Below are 13682 nucleotides of genomic sequence, written 5' to 3' on the forward strand. Positions count from 1 at the left end.
GCACTGATGTCAGAGCGCGGTGGGCGCAGGAATCCATCCCCATGTCCTGCTCCCCCACGCTGGCACCCTCTCGCCGATGACAGCACCCCAGGAACGCAGCTGCTCCCAGGGTGGTGCCCGGCAGCCGAGCTTGGGGTGGCCAAGTGGCTGGAGGGGCCAGTGGAGACCCGTCCTACCAGATAACTCTGCCTTTCCATGGCCACCTCCTCGCTTACCGCTTTCCTTGAAACCATGGCGGGGAGCCATGAGGGGCAAGGACCGCTGCCACCCCCTGCCAGCGCCGCACGTCGTGGTGCTCAGTCTTGGCACCCGAGGAGAGGGAGGGATGGAAAAGGGGAAAGGTGGAAGAGAGGGAGCCCCACTTCCCTCCAGATCCACCTTCTCCAGCTCATCCTGTCCGCGGCCATCCTCACCACCCCTCCTCTTCCCCGCCACCTCCGGTCCCCACCAGGCTCATGTTTCCCTCGTAAGGCACATACTCCCCCTGTGCTTATTATTATTGTTTGCTACGAGCAGGGGTGGCCACGTGCTGGGGTGACTCAGGCATCTGTGGGTACCACTTCCGATGGCGAGTGGAGAGGGGGCATGGCCCCATGTCTCTGGCAAGACGTGCTCCCTGTGCACCCCCCCCCATCCCTTCCCAGGCTCCTGGTGACCCCAAGCCCTGGGTCCCTCTTCACACCTCCCACCTCCTGCAGACACCTTCTCCCAAGAAGCCGAAGAGGGCACAAAGCGGGGGCTAAGGGTGGTCTTGGAGCCATGTCACCTCCACCACGCTTCCCTGCGTATGCTGTCTCCATCTGCCCTTCACAGCACACCCCCTGAAGAGAGGAAGGGGAGAAGGGAGAGGCCCTGGAGCCGCCATTTGCTTTGCCACGGATGGAGCCAGGGCTGGATGCTGGGGATGGGAAACTCCACGCTCTTGGCAGAGGGATTCAGTTGTCTCCAGGCAATTTGCCCAAGAGGGAGGGCATTGGGGGCTGAAGATGACACCAGGGATGTCCAAGGTGACCTGCCTGCACCATGTAAACCTCCCTACCTGCTCCCACCCCAGCGGGGATGCCGGCCTTGCCAACAGGATGCAAAGGCAGAGTTTCTCTGGCATTTTACTCATGGCTTCCTCCTGAGCTCCTTCACCCAAACCCCGTACCCAGAAGACCCTTTGCACTGTGCCTATCTGGGGGATGCTGGCCCACCACCAGCAGGATCAGCCACGCTGGGACCAGAAGAGCTGGAAGGCCAGGGAGATGGGGGAGGGCTGGAGCTCGAAAAGCTCCACCGGCAGCGGGAGAGCCGACATGGCCACTTCAGCCCCGGTTGCGCCTGAGTGCTTGGAGAACATGTCTCCAGCTCTGTTCTCCTCCGGAAACCAGCTGGGACCATCACCCACGTGGAGCAGGAGAAATGAAAGGAGAGCAAGACCCAGCCCCGGGCGAGAAGGTGCTAAGGAAACACGGGAAGCCAAAAACCCGAAGAAGTTACCTGCAAAGCGACCGCGGTCAGGGTGACGAGGGGTGGGGAGGGAAGCTGGGGAGGTTTACGGGCAGGTACGTACCCCTGCCCTCGGCCCGCGGCCGCCCCAGTAGCCGTATGTGGATACGCCATGTACACAGGCAACTTTATTATTCACTGGCACGCTCACATGAAGCCACGCATCTCTCCCTAAGTTATATTTATAGCTGTTCCTCAGAGCGAGCACAGATGAAACAATCGTTATTTTCCTAAGTTAAAAAAAAACAACCCCTCCCGGTCTGGTGCCGGTGAAGGGAGCAGCGCGCCCCGGCACCGCCTCTTACCCGGGTCCTGCTGAGGGCTGCCGCCTCCTCCAGCCGTGCCGAGCCAACATCAGAGGAAGGGGAAAGCGGCCGGTTTCTCCATCTCACCATGAAACGTCTCAGCTGGACCGGAGAAATCAGGAAGGTCCCTCTGCAGCCCTCGCTGGCCTCTGGCTTGGGGCTTATTTCCACCCTCCCTGAGGAGCTACTTCTCCACCGTGACCTGCTCCTCTCCTAACTCTGCCCTGCCCACGCCAGCGCTGTCCTCCTGCCTCTGCCTCTCCTCAGAATTTTTCGCTCCCGGGAGCGTCCATCCCACGGAGCGCCGATGTGCCTTCGCAGCTCGGCGACGGGTTCAGGTCTCCCCCTCCTTCCCTGGCGTTATTCACCTCTGCCCCCCGCTGCCTCTCTGCTCTGGTCCCCTAAATCCCCCCTCTCCCTTCCACTCTTCCTCCCTCTGCGCTCCGCTCCCGTTCCCTGGCTGCCTCTCCCCCTCGCTGATTGCTATGCAGTCTATAGCTGAGAAGTCAGTAACTCTGTGGTAGGATCCAACAGCTTTCCGCTACTTTAGCCCATCCTCGCGTGTGAGCTCAGAGCCGCGGAGGCACCGCTGCGGAGCTACCATGGGGGAGACAAGAGTGCAACCATCGGCGGCAGGAAGGGGATGGCGGGGACGCCGGGTGCCCCTGGGGAGGCGAAGCCGAAAGGGGCTGAGATATCCACTGCCGGGGGGGTTTTCCCCAGCTGGGTTTGGGGTGCTGGGCTGACACCTCGCGCTGAGGAAGGGCCAGGCTCTCCCGGCACGTGCAGAGTGTTTAGCACGGGGCATCACGTCCTCGCATCCCCGGCCCAGGCTCCCCACCCTGCGGGGCTGGGGCTGTCCTGCTGGGACAGGCGATGCCAGCGATGGGAGCGCCAACAAGGAGGGACCGGTCCTCGGGGCTCCAGGATGGTTCCCGGACTCCCTGGCAGGAAACTTGACGTAGAAACCTCCCCTGGATCTCCATGGCCAGCAGCATCTCAGGGGCTTAGAAGGGGTCACTTCTTGGTGGGAAGGCACCCTGCAGCAGTGAGGTCGGAGGCTGGAGAGAGCCCTGACCCCACAGGCAGCGGCTGCAGGCACGGGCTCCCGGGGACAGCCCCATGCCAGGCCGGTGGGGTCCATGGGCATGGTTTCCATCTCGGTGTCGCATCAGCCGGCCCCAGTGTTAAAGCCTGTGCTGGCAAGTCAAAAAAGATAAAAAACCACTTTTTGAGTGTCCTCTGGGTCCCAATCCTGCAACGATCACCACCCTCCCTCCCAAAATCATCCCAAGATCCCCTGGCACAAGGGATGCCCCCCTGCACAACACGCTGTGGGGACCGCTGTCCCCCGTGGCATCGGCAGGTGCCGGCATGGCGAGCACAGCCCGCTCTCACCTGGCAAAGCCACCCCGGGGGCAGCAGAGGGCATTTTCAGCAGCTCTCCATGCAGATGAGCAGCTGCAAGCGGGGACCACGGCAGCCTCCCGCATCGGCCAGCTGGCCCCGGCCCCCCACGGCTGCTCCGCACCGCGCGAATGGGGGGGTCCCGAGGAGCCGCAGCTCTTGGATGGAGCAGGGCCAGCCTGCTCCCTCCATCCCCTCTGCCACCATCTCTGCGGGGACCGTGTTCGGGTTCAGGGGGGACTGACTTTCCCAAAAGCCCTGTCCCCAGGGCCCGTGGGGCTGCTTCCCAAGGGCCACTGGCTGGGAGCTGCACGGGTGCCCCACGGCAAAGCGTGCCCGTGGCACTGCAACAGGCCTTTCCCCTCCATGCCGCAAAGGGATGAAGATGCTGCTGAGACATCTTGTTTCTTCCTGGGGTGGGAGAAGCTGCCAGGCACCTACGCACCCCTGCAGCCCCCTCGGCTTCAGGTTGGGTTTCACCTCTCTGCTTTTTGCTCCCCTCCGAGACGTCGCCGTGCTTCCCTCCGCCTGGGCAGCAAGAGGATGAGCAGCTGCGCCTCGTGCATGGTGCAGCACCCTGGCACGGCCAAGAGGCAGGTGGCACGGCCAGGACCATCAGGAGGGACATGGAGACGTTGCAGCGAGGATGCCACCAGCCCCTCGCTGTCCTTGTGCCCCCGGGGTGCCCTGCCCCGGCCGCCCCAGGCCCACCGGCCCCGGCAGCGGGGTGGCTCACACTCGCCACCCCCGCCCGTCTCCACCGGCACCGTCTTTAATAAGAAGCGTGGAATATTTTAGCACCTATGGAAAAGCCACCACAGACGGTGGTGGCAGCCGTTGCCAGGGAGACGCTCCCAAAAATAGCCCCACTCCGCCAACCTTTCCCGATGCTGCTGTGGGGATGGGGGAGGCAGAGGGATGGAGGGATGGAAGGGTGGAGGGGTTAGTAGAGGGATAGAGGGGTGGATGGAAGGATGGATGGAGGGGTGGATGGAGGGAGGGATGGGAGGGTGGGTAGAGGGATGGATGGAGGGGGACTGAGGGGTGAAGGAAGGGATGGAGGGATGGATGGAGACGGGTGGAGGGGGGGAGCAAGAGCTCCTGGGAAGGTGAGCAAGCATGGCCTGACCCCTGGAGTTGAAGACAAGCACAACCACCGTGCCAGCATCTCGTGCTTGGACACCTATGGTCCCACTTCCCTGCGTGAAGCCAGCAGGAGCCCTCGAGCCCTCTCTCTCTGCCCTGGGCAGGTCTGACTTTGAGTGTTTAATCCAGACAATGCAGTTGTGGACTCCTGAGCACCTGCCAGGCTCCCTCTGCCATCCTCCTCTGACGGTCCTGTTTCTGTCCCCAGCGCTCCAGGACTGCCGTGGCCGAGCTGTGCTTGTCACGGGGACAGAGGTGGCGAGGGATGGAGGTGGCCCACGGTGCTCACCCTGCCCCGCATTCCCTGGCCCCTCCAGGGATGCTGAACGACTTCCCTCTCCGGGTCTGCTCTGGGATGAATCCTGGGGGCTGCCCGCCATCCTGGGGGGGGCTGGATGCGGCCTGAGACCCGGCCCGCAGCAGAAATTGAGGGAAAGCACAGAAGTCTTCCCGGTGGCAGGGGACAGCCGTTCTAGTGAGAAGTAAACCCTCTTTGCCGTGCTCCTCCTGCCATCGCCATCACCTTGCAGGACAGGCGGAGGTGGAGAAGGGCCCTCGACGGAGATGCTGCCGGCTGGCCCGGGGGCTCTGCAGGAGAAGGAGCCTCCCAGACCAATGAAGGCAGAGGGAAACCCAAAAATAGAACTGAAGCAGGGAAAAAAAAAAAGAAAAAGAAACCCAACAACCCCAAATTCCCGTTTTTAATGCCAAATCCCAGCTCGTTCGCCTCCCTGTCACCCTGGCGACATTCCTTGCGGTTGCCATGGAAACGGGAGGCATGGAGAGAGCATCACCGTGTGGGGCAGTGGCAGCACCCAGCATTATTTCGGGAGGCAGGGAGACACCCGGTGCAAGGCGCTTGGTGTTGTGGCAGGGAGGGAGGAGGGAAGGTTTATTTTTACTTGCTCCCACTTCATGTGCCAGTTTTTCCTTCTGGAAGCGCCCGGGTGCCCCTCGCCCCACCGGCAGCATTCCCATGGCCCTGCTGTGTGCCGCACGGGGATGTCCCATGGGGAGACGCCAGCCCCACCAGCTGGGCTGCTCCTGTGAATTCCCTCTGATGGTCACATCAGCTGGTGGTTCCTGGTGGCACAGCAGGAGATAACACCATGGTTTGGGGTCAGCTCTTCTTGGGAAGGCGCAAGATGAAAAGAATAAACCTTTGCCGCCCACAACAGTCTCGCCTCTCCGCAGGAGGCTTCATCCCCTGGGGTGGGACCAGAAGCTGCGAAGAGGAGCAGAGGGATTGGAGGATGACGAGGGCTCTCAGACATCGCACCCCTGGAGCTTGGAAGGTGACCTGCTGGAAGAGAGGAACCTGAATCTGTTCCTTCCCCCTGAACCTCACAGACTCGCTCCATGGCTCAAACCTCTCTCTGCCCACCTACGAAAGGACCTGGGATGCTGGGGACCTGCTGGGCCACCGGGGACCTGCTGGGTCACTGGAGCTGGGGCTTGGCTTTCACCAGCACCTGGGTGGCCTTGCAGAGTCCTGCTGAAACCCCGGGCGGCTCCGCTCTGACAGCTGGAAACCCGATCACAGCCTGACTTATAAATTGCCAGTCCCTGCTCCGTCGCTCCTTTGCCGGTGGGCTCCTTCGGTCTAACCTGCTGTTGTCCCACCGCACCGACCACTGCCGCCATGCCCTGGCAGGGACGGGCAGGGTCCTCTCCTGTTCCACGGGGCCGAGCGGGTGTTCTCCAGCCCAGCCTGGGAAAGCGGCTGGAAAAGCCTGGTGTGGCAGGTGCTGGAGCGGCAGAGAGGGAAAACACGGCAGCCAGCCTAATGGGCAGGGAGGAAATGTATGCAAATATATTCAGAAAGGAATCTGGTGCTGCTAATAGACTTGTTAGTCCTCTCAGTGAGCACCGGGAATAATATTTTTACACTTTAATCATTAAGGATTTTACTCCAAGCGAGCCCATAAGGACATGCCGATGGAGGGAGACGCGGGGGAGATGGCTGGGGACAGGGAGGGCAGCAGCCAGAGCTGGCCACAGGCAGGGTCACGCAAATTAGACCCACGGCCAGATGTGACTTGCAGGGGGGCGGGATGACAAATTAAAGCATCCGTTTGGTTCGTTAAAGCAGCTCCATATTAGCGATTAGCTGAGGAATATCTAACGGCCCTGTCTCGATGGGGAGGTCCCCTCACCACTGCCACGAGACCTCCCTGTGTAACCGCTGCTGCGAGGAGAAGGTTTGTCCCAGCCAGCCTGGTCACCCAGGGCTGCTTCTCAATCTGTTAAAACTTTACAACCATCGCTACTCAGCTCCTTTCTGTTAAGTCTATAAAAACGGCAGTACCTACGCACTGCCTTCACGCACTGCGTGTGTCACGCTGTCTGTAATCCACCGGTGGGGAATCCAGGATTAACATTTGCAGCAAAGTTCTTTTCAAACCAGCCCCTGGGAGGATCTTTTCTTTCCTCCGCGGCTGGGCTCTGGGATCCGCACGGCTCCAGCCGGGACACCCGAAGGCAGGGTCGCCTGGTGTGGGGTGTGACGTTGAGCCGCGGTGGCCCGATAATTCAGATCTCTCTCCCCGCTTCTTTGTTTGCTGGAGGAGACAAGGCGGAGTGCGGGGGAGAAGGTGCTGGAGGCAGGAAGGGCAGAGGGCAGGAGGCTGCCAGCTGGGAGCAGGACGGAGGTCACCGCACCCATGGAGAGCGTCCCTGGAAAGCCGGTCGCTCGCCGGAGCGCGCATCCTCAAGGCCAGAGGATGGAGATCCCTTTCCCTCTGCCTTTTCCCCTGCAACGCCACTTCCGCGTGTAACTTGAGACAAGTTGGGGAAGAAAAAAAGAGGAAGGGGAAAAAAAAGAAAAAGGGAAAACTAGCTCAGCTATTCCCGCCTCTGCCCCCTCCTCTCTCTCTCTCTCCTCCCCGGCCGGGCAGGAGCCACGTCACCGTCATCCAGCGCTGGCTTTGGGGCTGCTCAGCAGGCTCATCCCGGGGCTCGCCAGGGGACAAGCCCCAACTTTCGGCCTGGAGCCGGGAGAGGAAGGCCCTGGGGGGGAGGAGAGAGAAAATCCACTTGGGGGAAAAGTAAAGCAAGGGAGACGTCCGGCTTGAGCGCCTGGCAGGGGAAAGGCGCCTGTGACCAGGGCAGAGGGGAGCCTGAACTTCTCTCCACCAGAAGAGAGGGCTCCACACTGGGCAAAGAGGACAGCTGAGCTGGAGGAGAGCGTTGGCTCGGCTGAGGCTCCAGAGGGAAAAAGCTCCCTGCCCTTGCCCTCCCCGCGCTGCTCCCTTCGCCCCGGAGGAGCCCCCCCGGCACCATGAACGTCTTCCGCATCCTGGGGGATGTCTCCCACTTGCTGGCCATCATCATCCTCCTGCTGAAGATCCAGAAGTCCAAGTCCTGTGCCGGTGAGTGGTCCCACGCCCCGGGGAAGGAGGGGGGCCCTACTCGGAGGGCAGCACAGGGAGGGGTGCAAGTGAAATGGGTGCCGAAAAGACTAGTAACACCCCATGCAAGCTGGTGGCCCTCCCCAGTGGGCTCTTGGAGGGAAGTCACCCTTCTCTGGGCAGTCTCCCTGCCAGAAGGAGAAGGCTGCGTTGGAAGGATGTGATGTGGCAAGGTGCACGGCCTCGGGTAGGTGTTGGGGTGCTGAAGCAAAGGGGAGGGCAGCAAGGCTGGAGGGAGGTGGAAAACGAGCACGAAAAGTTGTGGCAGCACCAAAAGCGATGACCTGGAGAGAAAGCTGCTTCTGGCCGGAGGTCCTGGCAGCAGGCGGGCAGGAATCAGCGGCTGCCCCGTCCCTGGGCGAGGAAATCGGGGCAGTGGCTTCCCGCAGGAGGACTTTGCCCAGAGATCACGGTTTCCTCCCCAAGAGAGGCTGGCACGAGGCTGCACCACCACGACCACTATCACCAGCAGAGAAATGGGTGGGTCTGTCCGCCTGTCCCCGCCAGCTGTGCCGAAGCTCCATCCGCGTCCCTGGGCTGGTCCCTGCTCCTGCAGATGTCACATCCCCACGAGGCAGGCAGGCGAAGGGGGCGAGGGAGGGAAGGGAAAGGCATTTTGATGAGGGTAAGGATGGAATTGGGCAAAATGGTGAATGTGCCCACCGAGCACCGGTGCCTACGAGCCGGGACATAGCTCAGGGGCATCAGCAGGAGCCAGCCCTGTTACCCGGGAGACTCCAGCCAGTCCTGGGGTAGGTCTGGAGCTAGCACAGCACCTACATGCCCGACCAGCCTCACAAAGCAAAATGCCTACACACAACCACTTCCAAAGAAAGCGTAAGGGGAAACCACCATCCCAAGGGCCTTTCCTCTCATCTGCCTCACCTTCTTTTCTTCTTCCTGCCATCCAGGAATCTCTGGGAAGAGTCAGATTCTTTTCGCCCTTGTCTTCACAACCCGCTATCTGGACCTGTTCACCACCTTCATCTCTGTCTATAATACCGTGATGAAGGTAAGGAGAGCGCAGCATGGAGGCAGAGTTCCCCTCAGCTTGCCATGGTTTCTCAGGGAGGCAAGGGTACGTGGTCACTAAAGTTTTTCAGCCAGAGGGAAGAAGGAGCAATTCCATCTTCTTCACCCGTCACCAACACTACAGGGGGTTACACGCAGGAAGGGTGGATGGAGATGCTTCCTTTGGTGTCACCGGCCCTCCATTGACCAAAAAAACCCCTTGCCACAGTCACTGGGCAAGCTGAGCCAACCACATTTAGTACCACCAAACCAGAACAAGATGCCATGAGTCAAGCCTGGGTGTCCTTGCACAGCAGGAGCATCAACAGGCAGCTGCCACTAAGCCAACCTCTTCACACAGAGCCCTAGAGGGCTCAAGCAAGTGTGATCCTCATGGTGGAGCAATCTTTAGGTGACCACTGGAGTATCTCCAGCAGATGTCAATCTACAAGCCAACGCAGAAAAATCACTCGCCACTATCTCACCCTGGCACAGCCCCACCAGAACTGGGTTAAAAGATCTTGCCTTTAGCAAAGCCGTCCTCTCTTCAAGCACGGAAGGTATAATGGCAGGTAAGGTCTTGCCTTTTCCCTTTCCTCCCCCAGGTCATTTTTTTGATATGTGCCTACATCACCGTGTACATGATCTACGTGAAATTCCGAAAAACGTTTGACAGCGAGAACGACTCCTTTCGCCTTGAGTTCCTGCTGGTCCCTGTCACAGGCCTGTCGTTTCTGGAGAACCACAGCTTCACCCCCTTGGAGGTAAGGAAAACCCGAGGCAGGGAAGGGGAGGGGAAGCAGCAGCCTGGCACCAGGCACCACAGTTAGCAGCCCATCGAATAGTCGAGATTTTTAACAGCAAAAGCAGGCAGGAAAGGCAAGGCTGGCGGGCCTTGAAGACGACCCCATCTACAGAGCAGCTCAGCGCTGTCTTCTCTCAGCCTCAGCCCAGCAGTCTCATTTTCCCCAACTCCAGCAGCACTGCTCATCCCGCTCACGCATCGGTGCTCCGCCAAATGAAAAGCTTTGGCTCTTGACACGTGTTAACCAGCACCAGGGCTCTCCACTGCCTTCCTTTTGTACCTCACAGATACTCTGGACCTTCTCCATCTACCTGGAGTCTGTGGCTATCCTTCCTCAGCTCTTCATGATCAGCAAGACGGGAGAAGCAGAGACCATCACGACTCACTACCTTTTTTTCCTGGGCCTCTACCGTGCTCTCTACATTGCCAACTGGGTCTGGCGCTACTACACGGAGAATTTCTACGACCAGATCGCTGTTGTTTCCGGGGTGGTGCAAACCATCTTCTACTGCGACTTCTTCTATCTCTACGTTACCAAAGGTAGGTAAAGGGGTTGGTTTAAATCCGAAACTTTAATTTCGCACTCTTGCAACAGACAGTGGAGCTGCAGCTCGTCCTGCATTAATCCTCACATGACTTTATTCTTTGCTCTATTTGTGATGCACACTGTCCACCTAAAACCCAGTTTAAAAAGAAAGTACCTGTTGAAAGCAAGTGGGCGTCTCTGCTCACAAAGCTCTAGGCAGGCACATGAAAGAAAGCAGAAGCTAAACCAGAGCTAAGCCTGGCTTAACCCCACCTTGGGAAGTCAGTAGCCGAGGTATATTCAATTCTACGTACATTTTGAAAGATTGCGAATCACACAAAAAAACTTTGAGGGGAAAAAAAAACCAGCCATAGGCAGACAATGTACCCGAGAAAGCAACTGCAGGCATATGGAGACATCATTAAGCCTACTTTTGATGAAAAAGATGTAACGTTCCCAGGAACTGATTCTGTAGGAAGATGGGCATCTGCACGGACAAGGCACCCCTTTCTGTCTCCCAAAACCAGATGCCCCTTCCACTTCAGCACCGTGCTTTGCTAAACAGCTATGTACCAGAGCTAACAAGCGCACCAAGGGCATAAATTTGGCGGAGCATGCAACGGTTGGCTGAGGCTGATGTATGCTTTAAAACACCTTTCTGTCGAGGAAGATGGAATTTGATGAAATCTAGCTGAGCACACAAGTATTTTCCTCCTCCTTCCTTCACATTCCCCCATCAGCCTGCCAAAAGCAGCCGTGACGGCCGGCGCTTTGTGTTTCGAGGGCTGGATCTCTGGTAGCCTCATGCGATGTACCTGCTGGCAGAGAGGCCACAGGAGCACTGAGCAGGTGGCTGGCCTTGGCACATTAAGACTTCCTTCTGTCATTAAAACATTTCTGTGCCAGAAAAGTACTTTGTAAAACTGCCATCAAGGTGCTCCACGTCAATTCAATTCCTTTTTTTTTTAAAAAAAACCCCACCTAATTCCCATTATAGCTTCACTCAATTCACATGTCCTCTGCTCTTCTGCGTTTTGTCAGAAATCCACGCCCTTTGTAGTTGCGGATGGCAGAACAAAGGGGGGAAAAAACAACCCCTGGCTTTCAGTCTCACATCGCTAGTGATAAAACTGCAAAATTTAGATGACACAGGAGGCAGAAGAAAAAACATTTCTCCCTGGGACACCACAGGAGGAAAAGAATTGCTTTTTTTTTTTTCTGTTTTACACAAATGTTCTGGATCATGAGGGAGAAAAGGTGACTGAAGATATGCAAATACTTTGCAGTCATTTATTAAAACCAGCAATATTATAGCAGGTTGCATCTCTCTCACACTCTTGTGAAAAAGAAAAAAAAGCCCCATCTTTTCAAAACATTTCTAACACAGAAGAGCTCAGACAAAAGGGTAGTGATGCTGCCAAGAAAAGCAAAGGTATGTTCTATAAAGAAATGTATTTAATAAGACTTCAGAGCCCAAAACCAAAGCATTGTAAAGGGATTTTTATAGAACACAACTTCTCTTTATCTTGTTTTCAAAATTAGATGAGCTCTTTTCTGTTTCAACACAAGGACCTGAAAGCTCTTCCGAGGAAGCTTTCAGCTCCCAAACGCTTGTATTTCACAGAACGGCTGGGAGCCCCGGGGGGGGAACATCTAATGCACCCTCCTGCTCACAGCAGGGTCACCTACAGCAAGTTGTTCAAGGTCCCGTCCAGTCAGGTTTGAGTATCTCCAGGACGGAGACACCATAGCCCCTCTGAGCAACCTGAGCCCGTGTCTGACCACCCTCACTTTAGAAAAGCTTTTTTCTTACGTTGAAGTGGAATTTCCCATCGCCCCTTGCCCTGTCACTGGGCAGCACCAAGCCAAGTCTGGATCCATCTCCTTTACTCCCCCCATCAGGCCTTCATACACATGGAGAAGATCCCTCTCAGCCTACTCCTGGCCGAGCAGCCTCAGCTCTCAGCCTGTACTCTTACATCAGGTGCTCCAGTCCCTTAACTGTCGTTGTGGACTTTCTGGACTTGCTCCAGTATGTCCCTGTCTCCTCTACTGGGAGTCCAGAGCTGGTCCTGTGGCTCCAGCTGTGGCCTCACCAAGGCTGAGCAGAAAGGACCTCCCTTGACCTGCCAGCAAGGCAGCTCAGGAAGGAGGCTGTTTGCGTACTTTGTCATGAGGACATGCCGGTGGCTCCTGCCCCACTTGTCCACCAGCACACCCAGGACCTTTTCTGCCGACCACTTTCCAGCTGGGCAGCTCCCAGCACATAATGGTGCATGGGGTTGTTCCAACCCAGGGGCAGGACATGGCATTGCCCGTTGCTGACCTCCATGAGGTCCCCATCAGCCTGCTTCCCCAGCCTGGCACAATCCCCGTCACACCATGTAGTTTATCAGCCACTTTCCTCTGGCACCAAAGACATTAGAGTATTGTACCCCCAGGGTACACCACCAGCACCAGGCCATCAGCTGGACTCCATGCCGCTGCCCACCACCCAGCCAGGGCAGACACGTGTCCGCCCACCTCACCTAAGCCTGTGGGCCCCTGCTATTTGCAAGAGGCCTCCCACCCCAGTCTGCAGATCAGGTGAGGTGGGGCAGGCCCAGGAGAAGGCCCATTCGACAGCTGTAATGTCACTGTTGTTTGCAAACCTGGCAACCTGCCATCTGGCTCAGAAAAAAAAGATATGTTCAAGCAATGAAATAGTTAACTCCCCAGAGTTCCTTCACTACCTTCTCTTTCTCTTTGCGCAGTCCTCAAAGGAAAGAAGCTAAGTCTTCCCATGCCTGTTTGAAGACATTTCCACAGATAACGCAAGAAATTCCGAAGATGAAGCTCTTAAGATCACAGCTTTCCTTTCCTGGCCCTTTTTGACTAACGGATGGCTCAGCCGAGATTCACTCCAGTGCCAGGAAGACAGCGAAGCCTGCAAAGCTGACACGCTTTTCATGTGTACGAGACTCTCCCTCTTTTTTTAATTTCTTCTTACTTGAATTTGGTGCTAGTAAAGTAGTGCTGGCCAATACCAAAGTAGTGCAAATTGCTCTCTCCTGGCTCTTCCCAGCATCTACCTCTCAACACGCCTCCACCTCGACCCTGAGGCAGCACAAGGAGCCTAACGGAGAACTGTCACTACCTTTAGTCCTTCAGTCCTTTAACAAGTGCCTATGGCAAAGGGAACATGGTACTATTAAGTCTGACAACATATACAAAGGCCACTGACCCATCTCACACACGGCCACACCTGATGCAGCAGATGCTACAAACTAGTATGTTAACTCTGTATGAGGTGACACCCTCCCGAAAGCTAACTCTGCCTCACCCCCACCCTATTTGAGTCCCAGAACATTCATGAAAAATACATTCCCTTCAAATGACACGACTCTTCCAATTCCACAGGGATCCAAACGTCCTCCCTGCTCACTCACTTTCAGTGACAGTTCCCTGTATTTTACAAACAGGGATCATTGCAATTAAAATTCAGTGGGTTGCCAACAGGTGTTTCCAACTCCTCGAATTTGACTTTTCTTTAAGAACTGGGAAGAACAAGGGCAAAGACATTTTTACACTCCAAAAATAAA

General features: G+C 57.0%; 2 protein-coding genes across 3 annotated transcripts in view; one reads left to right on the forward strand and one right to left on the reverse strand.

Moving 5' to 3' along the window:
* The window catches only part of KCNJ4 (potassium inwardly rectifying channel subfamily J member 4), a 33313-nt gene extending 31134 nt beyond the window's left edge, over positions 1–2179 (reverse strand). For both annotated transcript variants that reach the window (XM_075428189.1, XM_075428190.1), the window contains exon 1: positions 1797–2179. The gene's annotated coding sequence lies outside the window, so the exon portion shown is untranslated. The remainder of the gene's footprint in view (positions 1–1796) is intronic.
* A 5088-nt stretch (positions 2180–7267) lies between these two features.
* On the forward strand, positions 7268–13644 carry KDELR3 (KDEL endoplasmic reticulum protein retention receptor 3). The gene is made up of 5 exons (XM_075428615.1): positions 7268–7720; positions 8671–8771; positions 9376–9534; positions 9863–10115; positions 12855–13644. The coding sequence occupies exons 1-5, from the start codon at positions 7630–7632 to the stop codon at positions 12893–12895; spliced, it is 645 nt and encodes a 214-aa protein (XP_075284730.1). The 5' UTR covers positions 7268–7629; the 3' UTR covers positions 12896–13644.
* Positions 13645–13682: the final 38 nt, after the last annotated feature.

The sequence above is a fragment of the Opisthocomus hoazin genome, chromosome 8 (assembly GCF_030867145.1).
Source record: "Opisthocomus hoazin isolate bOpiHoa1 chromosome 8, bOpiHoa1.hap1, whole genome shotgun sequence".
Taxonomy (NCBI): Eukaryota; Metazoa; Chordata; class Aves; order Opisthocomiformes; family Opisthocomidae; genus Opisthocomus; species Opisthocomus hoazin.

What these genes read in the sequence shown, in the direction of transcription:
- KDELR3 (XM_075428615.1), top strand. Translation starts at nt 7,630, where the DNA reads ATGAACGTCTTCCGCATCCTGGGGGATGTCTCCCACTTGCTGGCCATC. An exon ending in TCTATAATACCGTGATGAAG is followed by an intron (nt 8,772 to 9,375) that starts GTAAGGAGAGCG and finishes TTCCTCCCCCAG; the next exon opens with GTCATTTTTTTGATATGTGC. An exon ending in CTATCTCTACGTTACCAAAG is followed by an intron (nt 10,116 to 12,854) that starts GTAGGTAAAGGG and finishes CTCTTTGCGCAG; the next exon opens with TCCTCAAAGGAAAGAAGCTA.